The sequence below is a fragment of the Corvus cornix genome, chromosome 11, assembly GCF_000738735.6.
Source record: "Corvus cornix cornix isolate S_Up_H32 chromosome 11, ASM73873v5, whole genome shotgun sequence".
NCBI lineage: Eukaryota > Metazoa > Chordata > Aves > Passeriformes > Corvidae > Corvus > Corvus cornix.
In genome coordinates, this window is record NC_046341.1 from 13,473,065 (window position 1) to 13,496,569 (window position 23,505).

The following is a 23,505-nucleotide window of genomic DNA, read 5'->3' on the forward strand; positions in this document are numbered from 1 at the left end:
TGCCAGGCGATAAGGGCGATAAGGGCTGCGAGGAGTGCCCGGATCCTGCCGGGACACTCAGACAGGGATGCGGGCAGCCGAGGGGCGGGGAACGACGGGCAGGCGGGGACAGAACGACCGGGAGGCGGGGACAGGGGGCCGGAAGGCGGGGCCGGGAGGCCGAGTTCGGAGCGGTCTGTGTAGTTCCGGGCTCCTCAGCACCAGAGACGGGGAGCTCTTGGAGGAGGCAGCTCGTGGAGCCGGTGCTGCGGAGCGTGACAAAGGTGATCAAGGGACTGGAGCATCTCTCTTACGAGGAAAGGCTGACGGAGCTGGGCCTGTTCAGCCTCGAGAAGAGACGACTGAGAGGGGACCTCATTAATGTGTATAAATATCTAAAGAGGGGGTGCCAAGAGGATGGACCAGACTCTGCTCGGGGCTGAAACTGATGCACAGGAAGTTCCACCTGAATACGAGGAAGAATTTCTGTCCTGGGCAGTGACTGCGCACTGGAACAGATTGCCCAGAGGCGTTGTGCAGTCTCCCTCCCTGGAGATATTCCAGAACTGTCTGGGCGCAATGCTGTGCCGTGTGCTCCGGGACGGCCCTGCCTGGGCACGGGTGGCACAGCTGACCCGCGGTGTCCCCGCCCGGCCTGGCGCCCTGAGGGGGCGGGACGGCACCGCCCACACTGCGGGGCGCGAGGGGCGGGGCGAGGCCCGGGCGGGGGCGCGGCCTGGGCCGGGGGCGGGGCTAGGCTCCCGGTGCTAACCGCGGCAGCGCGGCTGCGGGCGGGCGCTGCCTGGCGCCGTCGCGGGCTGATGACGCGGGTGGTCGGTGCGGCGGTTCCCGGTGTCGCGGTTCCCGCTGTCGTCGCTCCCGGTGCGATGGGATTGCGCGCCCCGCGCTGATGGCGGCCCGCCGGACACCGCACGGCTCCGCGCCGGGGCCCAGGGTGGATGAGTTCACCGTCCCCGCCGAGAAGAGCCGCCTCCTGGAGCGCAGCCGGGGCCGCATCGAGGGTTTGTTCGAGGTGCGGCTGGCCGTGCTGGGGGCGCAGGCTGACTGGCGGCCGGCGCTGCCGCCGCCCAACGCCAGTGCCAGGATCTGGGTGCAGCTGGCGGGCTGCACGAAGGCCGTGGGCAGCGCCAAGGTACGGGGCGGGTGCGGGGCCGGGTACGGCCGGGGCCGCGGGTTGGAGGAAGAAAGGGTGGGGAAAAGCCCAGTGCCCCAGGAGGAAACAAGCGGCGCTGCCTTGGCAGGTGGGTGTGTGCCCGGTGCCAGGGAGTCTCCGGCCGTGTTGACATAAGCGTAGGGAATAAAGCGAAACAACTCAGCTGAGAAGTGCAAAGTTCACGGGCACCGCGTTATGAAATAGTCCAGCCCGCCGGTGAGGGGTAACACCGGTGAGGATGGGCCGAGTTTTGTTTTCAAGCGAGATTAAAATGTTTCGCTTTCGTTCGTCCTCCCAAAGTCAAGAATTCCTCGGAGATGTTTGGGCGTTGCCATGTTTTGCCTTACAGATTTCGTTTATTCGGTGGCATTTAGTAGCTCGTTAGCAAAGCTCTCACTAAAACTTAACGCAGCTAGTATTTCCTTCATGTAAAAATTGTCGAATCTGAACTTCGCCAGTCTGGAGCACATGGTTCTCTTTTTAACCCAGCTCTAACGCGTTAAGAAAACCATCTATGCGGGTTGTGTCTCAGAGGGGACAACACTTGCTGTGAAGTATCTTCACACGTGTTAAATGTCTTGCACAACTAACCTTTGGGGGGGAGTTCCTCAGCAGTAGTGCTGAAATTTATATTAGTCATAGTGAACTTGGCAAGTACAGCTGTTTGAATCATGTGATGAGAATTTTGGTGTGAGCTGTATCGAGGCTGAAGGTCTTTTTCAAACCCAGAATCTCGATATGTGGGCGTTGGTCGGTCTGTTTGTTTAACTACGCTTGGATGGTAGTGGGGATCTTGAGCATGTGTTTTGTGACTGATTTCAGACTTGACAGCACGCTTTCAAAACTTGATTCCTTAACTGTGTAAAACACCTGTTCCTTAACGTGTAATGCACTTCCTTACAATGAGTTGTAAGGAAAATACTATGAGTATATAGGGGGTTGAATTACTTGACTCTGAAATTTACTCTGAACCAATTTGCCTGGGCTTAGAGAATCCAGAAACTGTTACAGGTAGCTATTCTTCTCTAGGCATCTGCAGTTCATCTTCACTTTTTTCCAGGAAATTAAAGCACAAGAAATAAATAGCACAAGATTTCAGTTTTCTAATCGTTATTTTTCATAACAAGATAAAAAATGTTTTCTAATACTTTAAAGGGTATGAGAAACTTGATTTCTCTTATAGATAGAGCACTTTTCAGACACTGTTTGGAGGAATTATTGAATAGAAAGTGTGAACAATTGAACAATCATCTTTATCTCCCTTTGAAAGGTTTGGTGATAATAATTTGTGTTTTAATTCATCAGTCAGATGTAATGTGTACGTTCTCCTGTGCTGCTTAGTTTAAAAAAAAAGTTCCCAGATTTAGAGCATCCTCTTCACCAGTTACGTTGTTATCTTGTTGCTCTGCAAAAGCAGTCATATGATGACTAAGGCGTGGAGAGTAACCCTGTGGGTTTTGCTGCGGAAGCAGTTTATACTGATATGCTCCTGAGGCAGCCTGCCTTGATATTCGTGATGATGTAAGTCAAGAGGTGATAGGAAGTGGTGTTACATTATTCATTACCTTGTGTTGGTTCTCAGTTCCATTTAAAAGAAGTTTAATGTTTGAGAGTAAATATAGATAATAAAATGTGGTAATCTTGGGATTCTGCAAATACAATGACTGCAGCTTAGAAGGTGGTTTCACTATATTAAAGAATTTTAGGGACCTGAAAGAGGCAGTTTGGGAAAAATAATGCTATCTGAAAGAATAAACAGTATACTCTATTGACAGAGTTTTGTGTTCTTGACACATTTAAAACAAGGTACTATAGTGAATTTACCTGTAGTAACTTACAGGTAGCAGAAATAGCAAGTGGATTTTTATTTTTTTTTTTTTTAATCTTTGAAAAACCTGAACTTCAGGAACACTAGAAGTATCTGGAGCTTGGAGTTTTCTCAGTCAGTAGCAAAAATATAGGATAGCTGCTGGTGTGATAAAGCTTAGGAAATGTACTTCAGAAATTGTTTTAGAAGTTCAGGCTTATGGACTTGGTAGAACTCTGGTGAAAAGCATTTGTTCCTGAAGAGTTCTCTTTGACCAAAGAATGGGGATGGGAAAATAAATCTCTTTTGATGGTCTGATCTTTTAAACGGTTTGATCTACAAATTAAGTAACCTGTTGCTATCAGGTATAAACAAGAGGAGGTAAAAGAGAGGCTTCTATGAGATCTATTTAAAAATAATTTTAGATATTGGTGTTTTATTTCTTTTGTCTTGTTTACTGACAATGTTTACTTTCTCACATTCATTATGCTAAGTTTGCTTTATTTTCTAACCTGTCCATTACTGACCTAATAAAAACTAACTGAATACTTTAGGTTTTCACAACTATTCACTTTGCTCTCTTTCTCCACTTAGGAGTACATCAAGGGACTGTGTGAACCTGAACTAGAAGAAAAGGAGTACTACCCAAAGGACATGCACTGCATCTTTGTTGGTGCACAGAGCCTGTTTCTCAACAGTCTTATTCAGGATACCTGTGCTGATGTAACAGTGCTGGAAATGGGATTGCTCAGTATTAAGGGGGGTGCAGAAGCTGTTGTTATGGCTCAAAGTCATGTGCAGCAGTTCGTGAAGCTTTTTGAAAATAATGAAAGCTTATTAAATGACAATGAATCAGAGATTAAAAAGCAGTTCAGACAATTTGTGGAAGCACATGCAGATAAGTATACAATGGATTTACTGATTTTGCCTAGTGCACTAAAAAGAGAACTCTTAGCTCTCACCCAAGCTGATGCTTCTGAAGGGGAGAGTGATATCATAGATCTCACAGGTTCTGAAAGCCCTCAAGTGCTTGGACAGAATAGCACCTCCAAAGTTGTTGCTGCAAACAGAGATGGAAGGGCAGATGGGGAGGAAGCAAGAAGCAATGCTGGCACACCTGTCACTGAGCTTACAAAGCAAATGGACACTGTGTTCTCTGATACTCCTGAAACAAGGTTTGTTCCTGTAAAGGACCCTCTGTTAGAGGCAGTGGCCTTTAAAGAGAGGCACTCATGTAAAAGAAGGTCTTCTGATGAGGAGGAAAGGCTCCCTAAAAAGCATTTCTCTTTGGAAAATGATCAGCAAGTGAAATCTGCTTTACACAAGAATCCTTCAGATACTGATGCAGTTATTGATCTGGTTTTGGATAGCTGCAATGAATCAGATGGTTCTACCTACTGTCTTAAAGAAGGTGATGCTCTCACTGAGGAAATGGAATATAAGATTCTTGTGAACTTTTTCAGAACAATGGGATATTCCCAAAATATTGTAGAAAAAGTTATTGGTATCCTGGGACAATCTGTAGAACCACTAATATTGCTAGAAGAAATTGAAAAGGAAAATTTAAAGTTTAAAAAAGAACATGAACAGTCATTTCAAAAGCCTAGAACTATCAATCTTCCTCTAGGAAATAATGTAAGTAATTCACAAAAGCTAGAAGACAGAGGGATTTCTAGGAATAAAAGTCCACTTAAATCTGGTCATACTTCAAAGGAGACAAAAAATGAGTATCACAAAGTAAGAGGTGCTCCAGACACGCAAGTTGGTGCAGAAGATAAAATGCATAGATTGGTATACAAATCTGCTTCCCCTCCCAGCAAAAATTCAGTTCTATGCTATAAACAGAGAGATGTTTACGGTCCTGGTAAGAATCACAGCTCAAGGTCAAGCAGTATGGAAACTGATGGTGGGGTAACTTTCAGCGCTGTGCAAGCTGGAGCTCTAAAAGATGTTGACTTTGTAGCCAGAGGGAGCTCAGATGTGCAGTGTATCTCAAGTAAGAGTAAAACTGCATTTCAGCAACAATCTGCAGGGCCCTCAACTGTACAAAACAGCCACCCTAGTTCTGAGCAGCAGCTGGGACCCTGCAGCTCTGCTCAAGCGAGGCCTCTCCACCAGCGCCTTTCCCAAACCTCACATTGTGACAACCCTGTCCCAGACCAGTTACTGTCTTCACAAAAACATCCTTCGAATCCAGACAGAGATACAGTGGGACCACATCCAGATCATTCAGTTACTGGAGTTCAAAGATTTTTGGACTCTCTGAAGAAGCCATACAGACTGGAGTTGATAAATGAACCTGGAAAACCATATTTAAAACATATAATTATTGATGGAAGCAATGTTGCAATTTCGTAAGTATTGTTCTTTTCAGTTGTCTCTTAAGAGTTCAATGAACTTTCAGGTGAAATAGGGGCTAAGAGGTTGCAGTGGCATGTGTAAAGGTTTTGCTGGCTAGGTTTTTGGTGTGCATATACACACAGTTACGCCATTTCAGAGGCAGTTTTGAATCACCCATGTTCAGCTCAATGTAACACTTCAGTCAGAAGTAATCTCAGGGCAAGCTTTGCTCTGTTGCAGTTGGTGTTACGCATGAAATTTAATTTGCTTTGCCAGTGCCTAATAAAGAGGTTAACTTATTGTCAGTTTCCAGGGCTTGGGGTTTTTTTGTGTTCTTAACATCTTGTAGTTTTAAAGTGGAGGTTCTCATTTAATAGTGACATATTTCGCCTCTAACAGCATTGCATATTAGTGCTTGGATCCTGTTATTTTTTGCGTATGTATGTATATTTACCAACTATATATGTGCATTACTGAGGTTCTGATATTTCCTTCATGCACCCTAGTGGATTGCCCTGCACACCAGCTGGGCTGCACACACCCCACGTTGGAATAGGGCATAGTAGCTGGGTGCTATTGGCATACACTCCCAAGAAAGTTTATATAACACCTGGTGCCTTCTAGTCAACCAAATGAAAACTGGTTATGAAATGTAAAGGACAGAGCTGCCTCAAAATAGCAGAATCATCCAGAAATTCAAATGTTCTACTAAATGATCAATGCTTGGGGGCCTGTTGGTTTGATCATGCAGCTTCCTGGAGCTTCCCTCTGGATAAATAAAGCCTCATTATTTTCTTGCATTTTATAAAGGGAAGATTTGTTTGCAAAATTGCTTTGAATTGTACTCAGTTTTACTTCTCAATACCTTGAGAACTGCTTCCATGCCTATGCTGGCTCAGGGTTCTTTTGACCCCTGAGTTTTGTGGGGTTTGGTTTTTTGATGGGAGTGTGGGTCTTAATGCCTCACCCACATGCTTAGACTAATGCTGTATGGGTTTCTGAATCATTGCTTGCCTAATGTCTTAAGTCTGGAAAACTGCAAAAGCTGTAGAATCTTTTCTTTTGACATGTGCAGCACATTGATCTGTTGTTACCACATTGTCTCAGGGTGCTTGTGGAATGAGAAAAAGCCCAGAGTTTACCCTAGCTTCTAACAAGTATTTTAAAAAATTACCTGGTTTTGTATGCTGAAAACAGGCCTTTGCAGGCAGACTGCAATATCCAGTTGCTGGGTAATTTAAATTGTATTAAAATGTGGAAGGAATTCAGAATGAAAGAATAATTGAATGGAATTATCTTGGTAGAATAGTGTGTGAATGATATGTACTTGTGTTGGTGCATCCAGTCGGAAACATCAGCTGCTCAAACAAGGTGGGAAACGAAGGATAAGCAATAATCCTTTGAAGCCTTGGTAAAGAATTTACCTGAATCATAGCCCAAGTGGATGGGCACCATTGTTCCTGCTCTTTGGGGAAGAACGACCAGGAGTTACCGAGTTGGGTTATGGCCGGGGGGGAAACTTACTGCTGGCCAGTCATCCTGCGGCCTTATAAATACCTGTCCTGAATGAGGCCCTTTGGGCTCTCCTGGGCCTCAGCAGCTGTGCCAGCACCTCCCTCGAGTGGGACACTGCTCAGAGCTCACGAATCCTCACCTTTGTGATACTCAAAGGACTGTTCCTGATGGCAAAGTTCCCACACACCTCTCCACACTTCCTGAGGTGTGACCCTTGCCTGCTAGGAAATGCAAAGGGACTTGGTGTGAGCATTTCAATGATGCTGAGTGGAATTTGTTGATGAGTACCTTAGGCACAGAGAATTAGGTGTTTACACTGGGTACCTGTATGTGTCTGAATTGATCATGGTATGAATGTTACTGCCTCAAATCTGCATTTTATAGTCATTGTTATATTATAGTCATTGTTGTAACTATAGTGAGCCCTGTGGAATTGCTTTGTTAAAGTACTTGATGATTAAGTGCTGCTAAACACTTTTGCACCCTTATCTTTGCATCCATATGCTTTGCACCCTCACCTCCTTCTGCATTCCTGGCTTCTGTGTAAATCATTCCAAATTGATTGTAATTTGATCTTAGTATGCTTTAACCTGTGCAGTAAATAATGGACTTATTCGTCACAGGTTCACAAGAGTGAATGTTGCCTCTGAACTCTGTGAAGCCATATTTTCACAAATTCATGTCAAACCCTGCCTTTGGCAATACCTTTGACAGTGTTTCTTTAAGGAGCCAGACCACTAAATTGCAACAGTATTTACTTTAGTTACAAACCAAAGGGAAAATGTTACATGTCCCAGAAGGCAACCTGCTATTTTGCTGCTTTGTGCTGCTTATGATCATCTTTTGTTTAATTTAGGTAATACCTTTGTAGGGCCTTCACAGGATTTTAAAGAACTGGGACAGGCAAAGCCAGCATTTGCAATGGCATTTGGAGAACAGATGCAGTCTTTGAGATGGATATCTTGAAAAGACCGTATTGCTGTGGTGATTTGATGTCCCTTCAGGTGTTTATCTAATTCAGTTAAAGCATTTCATATTTCTTTTAGTTTAACAGTTTTAGCAGTTTATTCGTATTATAGTTTACATTAATTCTACATGTTTGATAAAGTTAAGTTGCTTCTATTTGCACGCTTTTTTAATTTGTAGCAGAGCAGGATTTTGTGATCATTCAGGACAAATCAAGAGCTGCTTTTCAAAGCTTAAAAAAACTTAAAAAACAGTGCACTGTGTAGTTCAGCCGGCTTAGAGCTCTAAAACAGGGCAATGGAAAATCAGAGAAGGCATGAATTTTGACATGAATGTCAAGACCTCTGCATTTCTTGAAGTCCAGTTGAAAACCATTAATTCATTGAAAATATTTTAAAGTTTTCTAATTTAATGAATAGGATACCTAACTTAAATTAGTGGGATGATGACTGCATTTTAAGTTTATGTCCCAGAAGGTTTACAAAGAGTAACTCTTTGAAAATTGCATTCCTTTATTTGACTGTTCTATTCCTTTATTTGAGTGTTCTTGACACCAAGAATTCTTAATTTTATTAAGGGCAAGTGTGGCATAGTACTTTTTTTTCCTCTGGAAATTCTGTTAAGTGAGATTTTTTTGCCTTTTATATTTCAGTTGTGGCTTACTTATTTTTCTGCCTTTCTACATATAGAATTTCTCTCCAGATTCGGAGAACCTTAATAGATTTAAATTTTGATAAACATATTTTTAAAAGAATTTACAAAACTGCAAAAGGATAAATGAATGCTACTAAAGGCTGAGTTTCACTGTAAAATATATTTCCATAGAAATCTATTAAAGACCTTTCTGTTGGGAAGATTTCTTGGTAGGTTAAACTAGCGCTTAAAGATAAGATTCTGTTCAAAACTGACAGGGCTTACTATTAGGGTTATAATATGCACTTGCATTTTAACTGGGAGATTGGTTTAAGAAAGAAATACCACTTGCTCGTTTATTGTTTTAAGTACTTTTAGTGATTTGACATCCAATTCAAAACATAGATTATACACTATTTTGCAGGAAATGCTTTGGCTGCTCATGCTGTCAGTGATCAATCAATGTGTCATTTCTAGGGAATCATATCTTTGTTTGTCTAAGTGTAGCCTCTATGAAAATGGTGGAGTCTGCTTAGACAGTTAATTATGCCTTTTATTTAATAGGCAGATAGGTTCATTGAGATAATTCAAATTGGGAAGGAATTAAATTAAATAGGCAGATAGGTTCATTGGGATAATTCCAGTTGGGAAGGGCCTCACAAGGCCATCAACTCAAATCTTTGTGTCCCTCATTTTAGGTAGTTGCTGATTTTTCTGGAAAGTCACTTAAGGGAGTTGTAAAAACAGATAGTGAGCATCTTATATTTTTAAATGGAGAAGAAAGATTAATGCTAAAATACAAAGTTTTGAAAATCTTTCTTCCAAGAAATTTCATTATTTTGTGTCAGAACAATAGCTCAGACTGTTGAAATTAAGGGAGAGGAGGCCCTGATAGATTATCAGAGAACTGCTCAGATGTAATCCTTGGTAATCAGTTGAACCAAGGGTGTTCTGTTTTGTAGTAGGACTGTATTTGAAACTACCACAATATTGGATTATTATAGTCTTAATCTGTACTCAATAGACTTCAGAAGTCATCACTGTTGGCCTCTTTTTTAAAGCTAAACCCGCTTCTGATTTTTCTGAAATTTAAATTGTATTAAATTTAAATACAACTGAAAACTGAAAGGAGACTGAGCTGTAAAGTTGCAAAGGGATGTATCTGTTCTCTTCTTTCACTGAAGATCTTTTCCATTTATAAGATTCCTTATCTTGAGCACCTGTCTGCCTTTTCTTTTCCTGAGGCTCTATGTGGGACTTGCAGCTTCACTTTGCAAGGTTTTGTTCCATTTTCTTTGTTTTCATGGTAGTAAACCCTAGTGAATTTAATCTCCCTTCTTTTTCTTTCACCCTCAGTCACGGTCTAAGGAAATTCTTCTCCTGTCGAGGAATTGCAATAGCTGTTGACTACTTTTGGAAACGTGGCCACAGAAATATTACTGTATTCGTTCCACAGTGGAGAACAAGACGTGACCCTTCCATTACAGGTGAGGGATGTTTCTTAACGTTGTCTTAATTAAACCAGACTGTAACTATTTCTTTGGATACTTCTGTGAAGAATAAATGGAGAAGGAATGCTTCATCAAATGTTAAGCAGGAGCAGTCTGGCTGCTCAGCATGAGTAATTGGGTTTCCATACACAGTGTGAGACCCTGAAATGCTATTTAGGCTAACAGGTGTGCCATCAGTGGAGGCCTTTTTAGGTTAGTTTTTGTTTGCTCTTTAATTTCTCATTTTGACCTCTTCTTCCCCATTTTTACACTATGAGCAATTCTTCAGGTATCAATATCATTTCTATAGCTTAATTGGTACAAAAAATAGCCCATCTTCTTTGCTAATTATATCTCAGACTAATTGTCAAGTCATGTTTTAACAGAGCAGAATTTCTTAACACAACTCGAGGATGTTGGAATATTGTCTTTAACCCCTGCAAGGATGGTCTTAGGAGCAAGAATTGCTGCTCATGATGACAGGTACAGAATATACATAGTTTTAAAGTCTTTTTAAACATCTGACTAGTGGTTGTAAAAGCTTAATATTTCATGAGTGGTTTAATTGCTAGTTCTGCAACCTCTCTAGACAGAGCTATGTATCCAACTTAAGACTGGGCTTTGCATCTGTTACATTATTTCACTGTTGTAGGAAACACTCCTATGTACTCAAGAAAGGAATGGAGAATTAAAAATTTTCGTGGCAATTTAAAAAAAAAAAAAAGCAGTCTGAAGAAATTAATCTTCCAGTAATGTTTTTATGCTTTCCTGGTCATCACTCTATCCCTGAATTGCCTTTTATGCTTGGGCCATAGATCAGCTACTGATCAGATACTATTTAGCTCCATTTTCTTCTTGATGCCATGTTGGCACACAGACATTGCTGTGTGTTTGGAGCAGTGTATTTGTAACAATGTGTAAGCCAGTGAACTTCCAAGTTAATATGAGCACCAAAGATCAACTTCAAAATATGGGGATCATCTTTCAGTGAGCAAGACACAGAATACTTCGCTGATGTTTTATATACACCCAGTCTTTCATAAGAAATGCTCTGTCAGTGCAGTATTCACAGCTGAGATTACTGTGGAAATAATTGTTACAATAACATGTTTGCACTTTTGTTAAAAGTGTTCACTTCCTTTAAAAGGACACCATCCATTATCTCATGGCTAAAATAGTTTCAAATGGCAAAAAACATGTTTTTAGAGAGGTTATAAAAGAAAGCAAGCATGTTTTTTTCTTAATAAATCAGTAGTTACGTTTTGTCATAATTTATTTAACAAAAAGGTTTTTAAGAATTGTTGACAGAGCAAACAACTAACATGCAGAACACAGACATTAATGCTAAGCAAAAAAGTGTATGGAAATGAGTTTGTGTTGGATTGTGTAATAAATACTGTACTGTTCCATAAACCAAGCTATTTACCTCTGCAAATATTTAGATCATGGGTTTGGGGGGGTTTGCTTGTGTGGGTTTGTTTGGTTGTTTTTTTTAATGGGGAAGAAAACCCCATGACGACTCTGCTGCACGAAATAAATGCATGCTACCGAAAATGTTGTTCTAAGTTTAAGGTGGATAAAAATAGAGTAATTTCCTAGTAATCAAGGTGCTTGTTTTCATGGAAATAGATTACTTTTGAATGATGAAATGTTTAGTTTTCTAGATCTTTGGATTGTTTCCAGCAAAACAAATTATCTTAGTGATCTTTGAAATTAATTTTACAGGTTTTTATTACACCTTGCTGTTAAAACTGGAGGTGTTATTGTGACTAATGATAACTTCAGAGAATTTGTGACAGAATCATTTGCCTGGAGAGAAATTATTCAAAAGAGGTAATTATTGAATTTCTGTGAAATCATAAAAGGATGTCTGTCCCTGCAGTTGTAGGTACTCTACCTACATGTGGGATTTCACTGTTTTTATTTAATCTGTCATGCAATTCTGATAGATCCAAATAAAGTACTCTGTGATTCAGTGTGGTGATTTATGTCCTTACAGCCATGTGTTGAGTAGTCTAATATCCCTACTATTCATATATTCTGTCATGTATGTCTGTAATTGCTCACATAAACAGGAGCTGGGTGTAACAGCACACCTGTGTCACTTCTGAAGGTCGGTGTTGGATCTTGTTAGAGCAGTCCACTTTCACAGCCTCTCTTGTTTGAAAGCCTATTTTTTTCAAGGAGACACGGTAGCTGATGAGGATGTAGAGTGTCACTTTTAATTGTTCAGAATCAATCACTCCTTACTCAAGTGGGACAGATTGGCACAGCTAAACAAAATGAACACTTGCAGCATATCCATGTAGCCATTTCCCTGCAATGGTTGTTCTTTGGGTTTAGATGAGTTCACTTAGTTATCAGATATCTCTGCTTCATCTTGTGGAATTTGTTTCTTGTTACTTTTTGTTTCTGTGTTAGTTCGTTGGGATTTTTTTTCTCTTTCAGGTAAATCAGGTTATTTTACTGTTAAGGTGTGATCTTCTGTTAGTGAAATTTCCCACTAATCCCTCAATCTCCCTAACGTCTTCTGAGGATACATCTGTTACAGTGGCTAAGATCAGTATAGGTCTAATGAAATAAGTAACTAAGAACTTGCCCTGGGTTCTCACAATATAGCTGGAAGACCGTGGAGTTGATGCTGGCTAATCATGTAGGCTTTACATTATTTCTTGAATGAATTCTACCCAAGTGAGGTTCTGTTCTCCAGAATTTTAGCAAGAATACTTGGCATGTAATCCCTAGTCTGTGGTTTTTTTAAGAGCTTGTGTTAACATCTGCTATTAGTTTTACTTCTGTACCAAATCTATTCCTGGCAGACAAATTTCAGTTGAACTGGTTTTTTTTCAATGCAGATTTCTACCTGTCCCAAAACAATTCCAGAAAAAAAGCTTTGTGTCTTAACTGTAAACATTTAATGCTGTATTTGCTAGTTGTGTAGCTTTCTGCTAACAGGCATTTGAGCTACATGACTGAAGATCCTTGCAAGGAGGGGGAGTTAGAACAACCAAAAAAAATCTCTAATCACCCAGAAAATTCCACTGTGGTCTGGTTGCAAAATTTCTGTCGTAAAAGAGTTGCTGTCAAAAAAAAAAAAAAAAAGAGCAAAGCTCCCTGTTCTGCAGTGTAATAGGAAGAGTTCACAGCTCCTATTGAATTATTTTGACAAGAAATGCTGGTTGTATCTCAGTTGGGTTTACTAATTAATCTTCAGGGACTCCTGATGTGGTGTCTGCTCTAAGGAAATTCATCCTGTGCTACAAAGGTGAAGGACAGCAAGGGTGTAATACCTTGTTATTTAAAAGAACTCTCTTGCAGGTTGCTCCAGTACACTTTTGCTGGTGACATATTTATGGTTCCTGATGATCCTTTGGGAAGAAATGGACCCAGATTAGATGACTTCCTTCGAAGTGAAGGCTGTTCTAGGTATAAACACTGTTTTCCCTTTTGTTTGACGCAGTTATTTCACATTTGAAATAAACTGTTCTCCTGGTCCACTCATACACCTGTAAAGCACAGTAAAGTAGGAACACTGTAGCATGAAGCAGTTTAACAAAAAACCGTGTTTCTCCTGTTACTTCAGTTCATTCAGAAACTGCTGGTAACATCTGCCTCTAATCAAGATCTCTGAGAACTAAGATAAGTAAGACAAAAGCTTCTTCTGAGATTTGACTGTGGTGGCTTTCATGCACGGGTGTGCTAACAGCGCCCAGAGGTGCCAGAGATGTGGGTATGTGTTGTTAATTACACTGATGTTGTCTAAGACACCTTGGCTGGTCACTTATCATAGTGGGACAATAGGGGCTACAAACACTGCACTCAGGTTTTTTTGTTGAAGGGGAGACACTTCACTTCATGGCTGAGGGTACCTTACTGTTGTCAGAACAATTTTTGAGGCATTGTAATGAAATCCATTCGTATTTGAGTAATAGTTGTAAATAATAATATACATATATTGTTCATTTAAGATTAATGTACTTTTTAAATGTGCACATATTCAAAGTATGAATTTGCTTTGCATGAATTGCCAAGATTTGAGAATTAGTTTGCTCTTTTGCACAATCTGCTGTTCTTTCACCAGTTTAGGAATTAGAAAGGCTAATAATTCTGAGGAGTATTCAGAGGGCTTTCAAAAACAAGTGAGGTAACTTAAAAATTTGCAATAGAAAAGGCAAGCTATACTTAAGGATTAATACAAAGACTAAGCAAGAATCTCATCTATTGGAAACATTTGAGGAAAGTGGAACATTTATATACCATAGGTTACAAGATGCTTTGAAAATAAGTGTGTTGACATTAAAAAAGCAAGTGCAGTGCTAGAACTCCAGAAGGAAATGCTAAGTATTCAAGCTCTAGTACAAAACCTTTGAGATGTTATTTGGAACACTGTGTTTTACCTGCCTGTGTCTGAGATAAATATAATGAAAACAGAGTGTTCTGAGAGGTAGGTGAGTGTGATTGTAGAAGTGGAGAGAGTCTTTCGAGAAGACCACAGAAGGGTTTGGTTTCTTATCTGTAAACTTGGAACTGGAATTAGGCTTTGGTGTTTGGTTTGGGTTTGGGGGTTTTTTTGGCGGTGGGGGGTGGTGTGGTAAGACAGAGAAAAACTGCCAGTGCAAAGAGTTATTTTGTTTCTTCACTGTGACTTTTCTACATGAGTTAAATAATGCAGAAAGCATAATTGGCACCAGGAGCAAGATCAGAAACATGAAGGATCTTCAGCAATTACAAAACCTTTCCACGCTGAGTAATGGGAGGTGTCATAACTCAAATGCTTTTAAAATAGAGCTCTGTAATTTAGATACTGTTTCCTTGGTGGTAGGAAACTAGACTGTAACATGAGTTCCACTTCACATTTCTCTGGTATCTGCTGGCATCTGAAGTAGACTGAGCTTTAAATTTTGTAGTGCTAGCACTGTATAGAGTAGCAACAATTTTTTAAAGTCTGAAATGAAATCTCAATATTTATGGAAGAGTATTCGAATCCTGAGACCGCTAAAACAACTTCATTGCCCTATTAAGGATATCATACAAAGGAAACAAGGTCCTGGTCTCAATAGGAGCAGAGCTCACTCAAGAGCAAAAGTAGATGAGGACTAGTCTTGTGAAGCAATCTTGGAAGCCCCTTTGGTCTGTCAGTATTTTCACATGTTCCATGTCAGTGTACATGTGTTCAATGTATTTTTTTATCTATACCTTCATAAAATAGGCTTTGACTGTGGCTGTAATCTGCCAAGTAAAGTACTCACAGCATATTGAGACTATTCCTGAATGATATTAATGTTGTTAGTTATTCCAGATTCAGACTGAGAACTGTTACACCTCTGGTTTTGTTTCACTTTGAAAGAATGCTCATCATTTGATTCGAGTCAGTAACCAGCTGAGCACCAGGGAAGTTTAAGTTATACACATTTTTCTTCTCTCTCTCTTGTACAGAGAGAGCTACAGCTAGCATCTCCTTTAGCTTAATTTAATAAAAAGTTTTATTTTGTTCCACAGAGATTCTTGGTCAACACAAAAGGCTTTACAGAGCAGTGAACAATATTCTTCTGAGACCAGTAGCAGTCAACAGCCTGGAGGCAAAGTGCACGATTCATCCCCATGGCTTCCATGGGAAGAAAACACAGCGCCTCGTCCAGCAATTCCACCACAGAGATCTGCCTCAGAAACAGTCCAGCTAAGAGAAGCCCTGATTAAAATTTTTCCTGACTATGATCAAAGACAGAAGATTGATCAAATACTAGCTAATCATCCATTCATGAGAGATCTTAATGCACTGTCTGCCATGGTGCTTGACTGAATGCTATACACAGCTTTTATATCACAACTGCTCTGACTAATGATTATCAATGTGAAGAAAAATGTTGCTCTTTTATGTTACTTTATGAATATTAAAACCCCAATTTTATTTGTATAAACAAAGATATTTTTGTGTATATTCTGTTGCTAATAGATGCCAGGTTTTGGTAAATTAAAAACTACTGCTACTAAAGATTTGTAGTAATATTTTCTATGAAAAAAAACAAAACCAAATCTTCTGCTTAACTTGAATTGCTTATTAAAGCAGTAGCAGTACTCCCTTTTGAGTAGTGTGTTAGTACTGTTTACAAAACCCTTTTCCTGGAAGGCAGAATTCCTGTCAGTTGGAGACCCGTGTGTGGGAGCAGCTGCCAGCAGGTGGCGGCCATGGGCCCGTGAGAATCCCCTGGAAGGGCGTGAAAATCCATTTGCTCTTTTAGGCTGCAAATGCTGTGCAGAGTAGTTAGAAGAGAAAGTATAAATTCACAGCTTTCATCGGGAGAAAGTGTTTTGAATGCTTTAAAAGATCTGAAACCTACACTGGTGTTTAAATTGGAAATTATCTTGACCATCAGTACTCCTTCAGAATAGTTTTAATATCTTTAACAATTGCACTGACACCTGTTTTGTCTTTGCCTTACCTGTTCTAAGTGTGAATGGTGTGGTGTTAACAGAATGTGATGCTGTCTATAGAAATGGCTGGTTTGTGCAGAGATACAGCTGCAGTCAGCTCTACCCCTTTAGATCTGTTCTGGGATCTACCCCAAAAGTGAGGGGTGAGAAAAGGAAGATAATTTATGAAAGCTGACCAATAGGACCACTTTCAAGAGCAGAGCAAAGTTAAGAGTGCTGTTTGTCTGTATCTCTGTACATACTTAAGTCTGTTATTCCTTCCTTTTTAACCAGTCTCTGGTGCCAAGTGTTCACATGAGTGAAATCAAATTGGACTGTAAAAAAAATGTGGGTTCAACTTCTAATATACTGAGCCTTACCCTAAAGCATGAATGGCTTTCTCTCCAGTTCCATGGGCTCTGAAATCACTCTTTGCTTAAATGCAAAAGAGCTGAAATATGCTGAGGAACTGGGGTTTTTGAAAGACTGTCTTTTTGCATGGTCCTTTCACATGTTTTATGAAGTCAGAAACAGAAGGAAAAGTCTTGCTCTTCCCTTAACACAAGTAACCTGAAAGAGAATTGTAGCAAGAACAAAAAGCCTTTTAATATGCTTCTACATTCAAACAGACAAATCTTAATTATTTTTTATTCTGTATAACTGTGTGGGAAATTTGCTAGTGGGGGGGCAGAGTCCTTCTGACCAGCACATGTTTGCCAAGAAGTGGTTCTTACCTATGAAATGTTATGTAATCTCCAAGTTCCAACCCCATAAAAACTTAGGCAGGCTCCTAAAGCCTGTTATCCCCAACTGCAGTTGGTATCATTTTATTAAATAGTAAGAGAATAAATCACCAGCTCCCTCGCACTGCCTGGGGCCTGTGTGCATGTGTGAACATGGGCCTTGAAGAACTTGTCTTCCTTAGGTATATCCCTAGTTGCATATGTTGTTTTCACTTTTTAGGTGCTTATGTGGGGTATAAATATATTGTAATCTTTGTTTCATAGGATCATAGAAAGTGCTGAGTCGGAAGGGATCCACAAGGATCATCAAGTCCAATTCCTGGCTCTGCACAGAACACTTCAACAATCCCACCCCATCTCTGAGAGTATTGTCCAAACACTTCTCAAGCTCTGTCAGGCTTGGGGCTGGGCCCACTTCCCTGGGGAGGCTGTTCGGTGCCCAACCACCCTCTGGGTGAAGAACCTTTTCCTGAACTAACCTGAATCCCCCCAACTCAGCTTCAAGTCTCAAGTCCTGTCACAAGAGCAAAGAGATTGGTACTCTTTCTTCTTTCTCTATTTCATTCTCCAGAGTCTGTTTCTGAAGCATGTCTCGTGCTATTCAACCTTTGGTTGCTGAAAAACAGGCCTAGAAGCAGTGTTTTGAGTGGAAAATAACAGGGACTTTCCCTATGTGTGAGTGATTTGGCATTCCCCTCTCCTTCCCTTTAAAGGGGTAAAGTCCTGAGACTGATTCCTGGTGTGAGGCCAAGTGCAGGATATCTGTGACGAATGCAACAGTTAACTGTTGAAAGGAGTTTTTCTCTTACATTTTGAGGGCATTTAATGTAAACAGTGTTATTGCAGTTGTAAACAAGCAAAGCTCAGATGAGTCCCAGTAGTCGGTGCTAGTGCTGCTGTTTTCCTTCCTGTTTCAGTGCCATATTAGGGTAGCTTGTGTTTTGGAAGAGCATTTCTGAACCAGAGAGAGAGTGCCTGTGAAAGTTCCATGACAAACAATGACTCACACAGCGTCTTTCTAATGCTGGCAGTGTTTCCTTCTGTTTTGCAAGCTTGCAGGCTGTGTTTGATATGAATGCCTTTCTTGCTAGAATTTTGTGTAGCTGTATCAAATGCTATTTTTAGATCTGGGCCTGGTTTATATTCGGGATGGCTCTGTTTAATTGGGAAGGTTGTATCTCTGCTATAATTCATGTATAAGACCTGTTATTTTCATAAATGCAGTTTAGAATAATAATGACTTTGCAGATTCCAAGACCTAATCTGCTGTCTGATATTTGGAGGAGTCTGGTTATATAAGTAGGTGTTTCTCTGATGTGTTCAGTTTCTCTTTTTTATCACAGAATGGAAACCCAAGTGCCTTACAACAGTGTAATTCATGGTGTTCAGACTATTCTGAGTGTCCCTGACTGCTACTGTTTGTGCTCAATTTTGTACATAAATCTACCAATTTTGTATATGTTGGTTTGTAGCTCTGGGAATACAGTGGAAATACTGCAGTGCTCAAGAAGATGGTGTAGACAATTGATGACTTTTAAAAATCAGATGGATTTTAAATTTGTACATTTTTTACCTGTGTATTTTATGCATTTGTTTAGAATGTGGTTCCATTGTACTGTTCAAACTCCGCTGAACTGTGTATGACAATCCCAAGTTTTTGCTGTCTGCCTTGTGGCTTGCTAAATTCTGTCAGATTACATTATATAATTTTAAATGGCTAATTCAAAGGAAGCATTTTTTAAGAAATTGGGTTTGAATGCATTGGATCCTCTTTTCAGTCTCCACTTAAGTATTTTTAACTGTTTCAGGAATTATATTTTAAGTGTACATAAGAGAACTAAAATATTACATATTTTTAATTAAATGGAAACAACAGTCCAAAGACATCAGAGTTCTGCTGAAATATATCAATTTTTATTTCATTATCATTTGTCACTAAATATAGGAATAATTTTGATTCAAATCCGAAGTCGTATAATTTTTCTCCCTGGTTATTGAATGAGCATGTGATATTCAAGATATTGAGTCTTAGTATTGTTAATTTTAAGATAAAACTTTGCTGAGCTAAATATTAAGAGTCTATTCATCAAAAATAAAAGGCTGGCTTGCATGTGTTTGATATACAAACACACACACTCTCCCTTCTTAGAAAGAACGTTAAAGGTGAATCCAAACTCAGTTTGCGCTTCGGTTGTCTAATTTTTTGGGATTGTGTGGATGGTCCAGGTCCGGGCAGGGTCCCCGCGGTGACAGGAGGTGGCGCCGCCGGCCGCGCCCCGCCCGGCTGCGCGATGGGCCCGGCCCGAGCGTGCTCCGGCCCTGGCTGAGGGCACAGCTTCGCTCGGGTTTTTCCTCCCGGTGTTTTATTGGTGTCCTCACTGCTGTGTGGTAGGTTCCGTTTGCTTCCCGGCTCAGGGACTTTCCTTTGGTTTGCTGGCAGTTTATGTTTGATAGGCAAGTGCAATTGGTGGTAATATATTTACCCTTGATATGACTTCCTTGAATTCAGAACTGCGGCTGAAAGTCTGCTGTGTGAACAATTCTGATCTCCAGGAGTGAACAGTTCTGATCTCCAGGAGTTAAGATATCGGCGCACGAGAAATTATATTCTAAAAACAAATAAATAAGATAAATTCGGATGTTCAGAGGTTTTATTAAAAATCAGAGAAGGCATCACAGAGCCTCCCATCAGCGCATGAGGGCAGAGCTGGCTGCCGAGCACTTGGTGAGGGGCAAAGCAGGATGCAAGGACAGAGGCAGGACCAGCCCTTTCACTGGGGCAGTGACCTGGGAGCGCACAGCACTGAACGATACTGAAACCACTCGCAGGGTGACTCCTTTTCTGTGAGGAGCATTTCTGCAACCTGAATCCAAACACACCCAGCTCAATGGTGTGTTTTGCAGAGAAGGAAATTGGGAATATCTAAAAGGCAGAGCATGAATGTCTGGGAATATTTTCTGTGAGGAGAAGGAGGAGGTACATTGTGGTTTATAAATACTTTGTGTGGGAGATCTTCACAGCAGAGGGCCTTGAATTAAAAGAGGCACATCAGAGTCTTTTGCCAGATCTACTGGCGGAACACCAAGAATATGGATAAGGGCATTCTTGACATTCTGAAGTGAAGGGGCATTAAAATAGTAATATTTGGCATTCATTGGGAATAAATTAATGTTTTCTGTCACAGTTGTAGCTATCCAAGGATTCTCTACATTAGGAAAAAAAGAACTTGCCATATTTTAACTTTTAACCAAATTTTTATGCTCTTGGCCTGTAAGTCTATCAGCTGCTCATACCTAATCTAAAGAGAAATTTCCTGAGCTGAATGTAACTTATTGTGAAACATATAGTATCAACACACAGCTTCCCAATGTTCAAACTTGTTTTCCTTCCAGACTTGAACCAGGAACAGACTTTTGGGTAAATGAATAAGGAGGTAGCACTAGAAATGAAACAGTTTAAGACAATGCTAGGCTGATCATGAAATTAATTTGCAGAGTCTATATCAATTCACTGTGTGCACATGATTATTTTTGTTTAAACCATTCAATGCATTAATTTTGACTAAAAATTATTTAGGGCTCTGATTCATAAGCAGTAGACGTTGTAGTGGCCTAAAATGTTATTGGGGGTGATTGCAGGAGATTCATTGCAGCTGCCCTTGCTGGATGCTCTGTGCTGGTTTCTCTGTTGTCACAGCTGGCACAGTGGTTTAAACTCTTGTAGGTCACAAGTCTGAGCCCTCAGTTCTCTGCTGTCAACAAAAATGCAGAGAAGATAAAGATATAGTAGCTGGATTGTTATCCTTTGTTTTATAGCATCCATCAAAGCCCTACTTTGTAAATGGAAATCAAATTAAGCTTTCCAATATTACAGCAGCTATGAGTCTTCCAAATGATGATGGATTGAAATAATTCATGCAAAAGCCCAGGATATCTCATCTATCCCATCTGGTGGGTTTAGTCTCAGGGCCTTTCAGGGACATTATTCAAATGTTTCTGGTAGGAGGTGAATGTAATTGCTGCTTGAGGAGCTATTTGAGAAGGGAGCTTATAATTTCTTTTAATATAATATTTAATTATATACAAATAATAAAGCAGCTTAAATAACTTTGTAATGTTTCTGTAAAAATATTATAACCTTTTCTTTCTTTCCTCACTGATGGGCTCTTGCTTGTCTTTTATTTGTCTCATAATGCACCAATGGTGAGTGATGCATAGTGAAAAGGATTGAATGGGAGTCTGCCTTAAATTGTGAATATCTGTCCACTGGTTAATCAGTGCTGCAGGAGTGGAGACAGAAATAGAGTCTGTTCTTTTTTCCCCTATCTAAAGTATATGTGACACCTTCTTGTTAATAGGACTCCTGTTTAGCTGTGGTGGTTATGGATTAAATACTAGTGCTGCATGCACATATTGTCTTCCTCCTATAAAATAAGGAGTAGCTTTACTTTGAAAATGTTTCATTAGCATGATCTCCCCTAATGCTGTAAACATACAGAAACACAGGCAAGATGAATTTCCCTAAATTAAAGAGGGCAGGCTGGTGGGCAAGAAGCAGCCTTGTTTGGTATCAAACAGGAGAGGCTGCGTGCTGTTCTGACACAATAAAGTCAATGGTCCTGCACCCTGCTATGAAAGTGGGGTTCTTTCTAAGTATGAAAAATAGAAGTTATGGACATTGGTTTCCAGTTTCTTGCTGGGTGAAACAAGCACAAATCTGTCCATTAGAATCTTGTTTCAGGCTATCTCACGGTTAGTGAATGCAGGAGGGCTGATCAGATATCGGTGTGCAGAAGGGTAGGGAATATGATCAGCAACATTCAGAGCCTCTGAAACACACTGGGTGGGTGTAGGGAGCAAGTTCAATATCATGAGTAAAAAACTGACAGTCTATTTGAAAACTGTGTTTATATTTCAGAAAAGACTCTGTGAGTTATAACAACTTACTAAAGTACCACAGGCAGTGTTACTGCATCACTCTGTGCAGACTCCAATTGTGGAAAGGGCTGGGTATTGAGTCATATCCTACTGTAAAGTAGAAGTTCAACAGACTTAAAATTTTACACTTTCTAACATTCGATCTGAATTAAGAGCCTTTCTGAGAGTTCTGTATTCTACTAAGTGATTTGACACTCTAGGCTACTGAACAGTCTTGGAAATAGGTGCACATTTTCTGTTAGGTGTATCTTGGAGGAAATAAGATATATGTATATATACGTGTGTGTGTATATGGCACACACTGTCATGGCTGCAGTGTGTTCTCCTGTGTTCCCCTTTCAACCAGGTTGCTATATTGAAGACATCTGTGATACCCCACTCCCCCTGGACTCTCAAAGCAAGGCTCTGCAGGACAAGGTCATTTAGCTCCCAGGTGAACAGAATATATACTGGAATGATGGGTAACTGATATTATGGAAACACCTGACAGACCCACCTGAATTAAGCTTCTGCTATGCCACATGATCTACAAATCCAGAGTGAAAGAGAGTCATGTTTTGGGCTTTTTTTCTTGGTTTAACAGGGCAGGTTTTGTTCAAGAAGATACTCAGAGCTTTACAAGGCACTTAGGGGCCTAAAGATACAGAAAGGAGCTCTGTGGCATTTTCAGAAATGCATAGGTACATAAATACTTCTGAAAGACCACAGTGCTTCAGGTAAAGTGTGGCTTCAGCACTTAAGCACTTACATTTTTGAAAAGCCCATATTTTGTCTTCATAGAATATCACTAAAATGTGATACCGCCAGAAAGGAAATCAGATGTAGATTTGCAGTGGGAGGTAAAGGTATTTTAGGTCCCATGCCATTAGCACCATCTGGAGCAGTGTGTCATATGCCACAGGAAATGCACAACTGCAGCCACGTGCTGTGCAGCATTTCCACGTAAACTGCCCCAAAGGTGGCTACAGTTTGTTCCAAGATCTATGGAACTCTGAGAGTGGGGAAAACCGTGAAACTGTGGACTTGCTAAGCTGGGTGCAGTTCCAGTTCTGATCACTGTTAAACTGCTTCCATGAAGATGGAAAAGGTCTCAGGAGAGAAGCTCAAAGCTGGAGGTATAAACATGAAGCTGTTGCACTGAAGCAGCTGCATGGGAACGAGCACTCAGAATTTTGGAGTATGTGGGGAAGGCTGCACTGGTCTCATTACAATTGTTGGTGCGGGCAGAGATTGTGTTTAGAGGGTTCATCAATGTGTTTGGTGCTTAAATAAATGAGCCTCTAAGAAAGTTGTGAGTCCTGAGATACCGAGCATCAGGACCAGTAGTTGTCACTTGCTGGCATTAAAGGTGGTGGGTTCAGGATCTTGTTACAGAGGCCGACCTTGAAATGCTTTCATAGGAACTTCAGTGTGCATCTAAGTGTCTGTTTTTGTCCAAACCTGGCACAGGATGATACTTTTCCAAAGCAGAAAGAGCATTTCCATCTGAAGTATGCCAGAGCCATTCCG

General features: G+C 40.5%; 1 protein-coding gene across 2 annotated transcripts; it reads left to right on the forward strand.

Annotated features, from left to right (window-relative positions):
- The first annotated feature begins 721 nt into the window (after positions 1-721).
- N4BP1 (NEDD4 binding protein 1) lies at positions 722-19,236 on the forward strand. 2 transcript variants are annotated; one of them, XM_039558232.1, is made up of 7 exons: positions 722-1,132; positions 3,555-5,314; positions 9,771-9,901; positions 10,291-10,387; positions 11,630-11,737; positions 13,223-13,330; positions 13,488-15,397. In XM_039558232.1, exons 1-7 carry the CDS (start codon positions 890-892, stop codon positions 13,507-13,509), a joined length of 2,469 nt encoding a protein of 822 aa, XP_039414166.1. In that variant the 5' UTR covers positions 722-889; the 3' UTR covers positions 13,510-15,397. The 2 variants fall into 2 exon arrangements, with proteins under 2 accessions (XP_039414166.1, XP_039414165.1); XM_039558231.1 differs by lacking the exon at positions 13,488-15,397 and adding an exon at positions 15,404-19,236 and having other exon boundaries at positions 724-1,132.
- Positions 19,237-23,505: the final 4,269 nt, after the last annotated feature.

Excerpts from the sequence above, each read along its gene's own strand:
- N4BP1 (XM_039558231.1), top strand. The coding sequence starts at position 890 with ATGGCGGCCCGCCGGACACCGCACGGCTCCGCGCCGGGGCCCAGGGTG. Across the intron at positions 1,133-3,554 it reads AGGCCGTGGGCAGCGCCAAG|GAGTACATCAAGGGACTGTG; the intron begins GTACGGGGCGGG and ends TTCTCCACTTAG. Across the intron at positions 10,388-11,629 it reads ATTGCTGCTCATGATGACAG|GTTTTTATTACACCTTGCTG; the intron begins GTACAGAATATA and ends TTAATTTTACAG.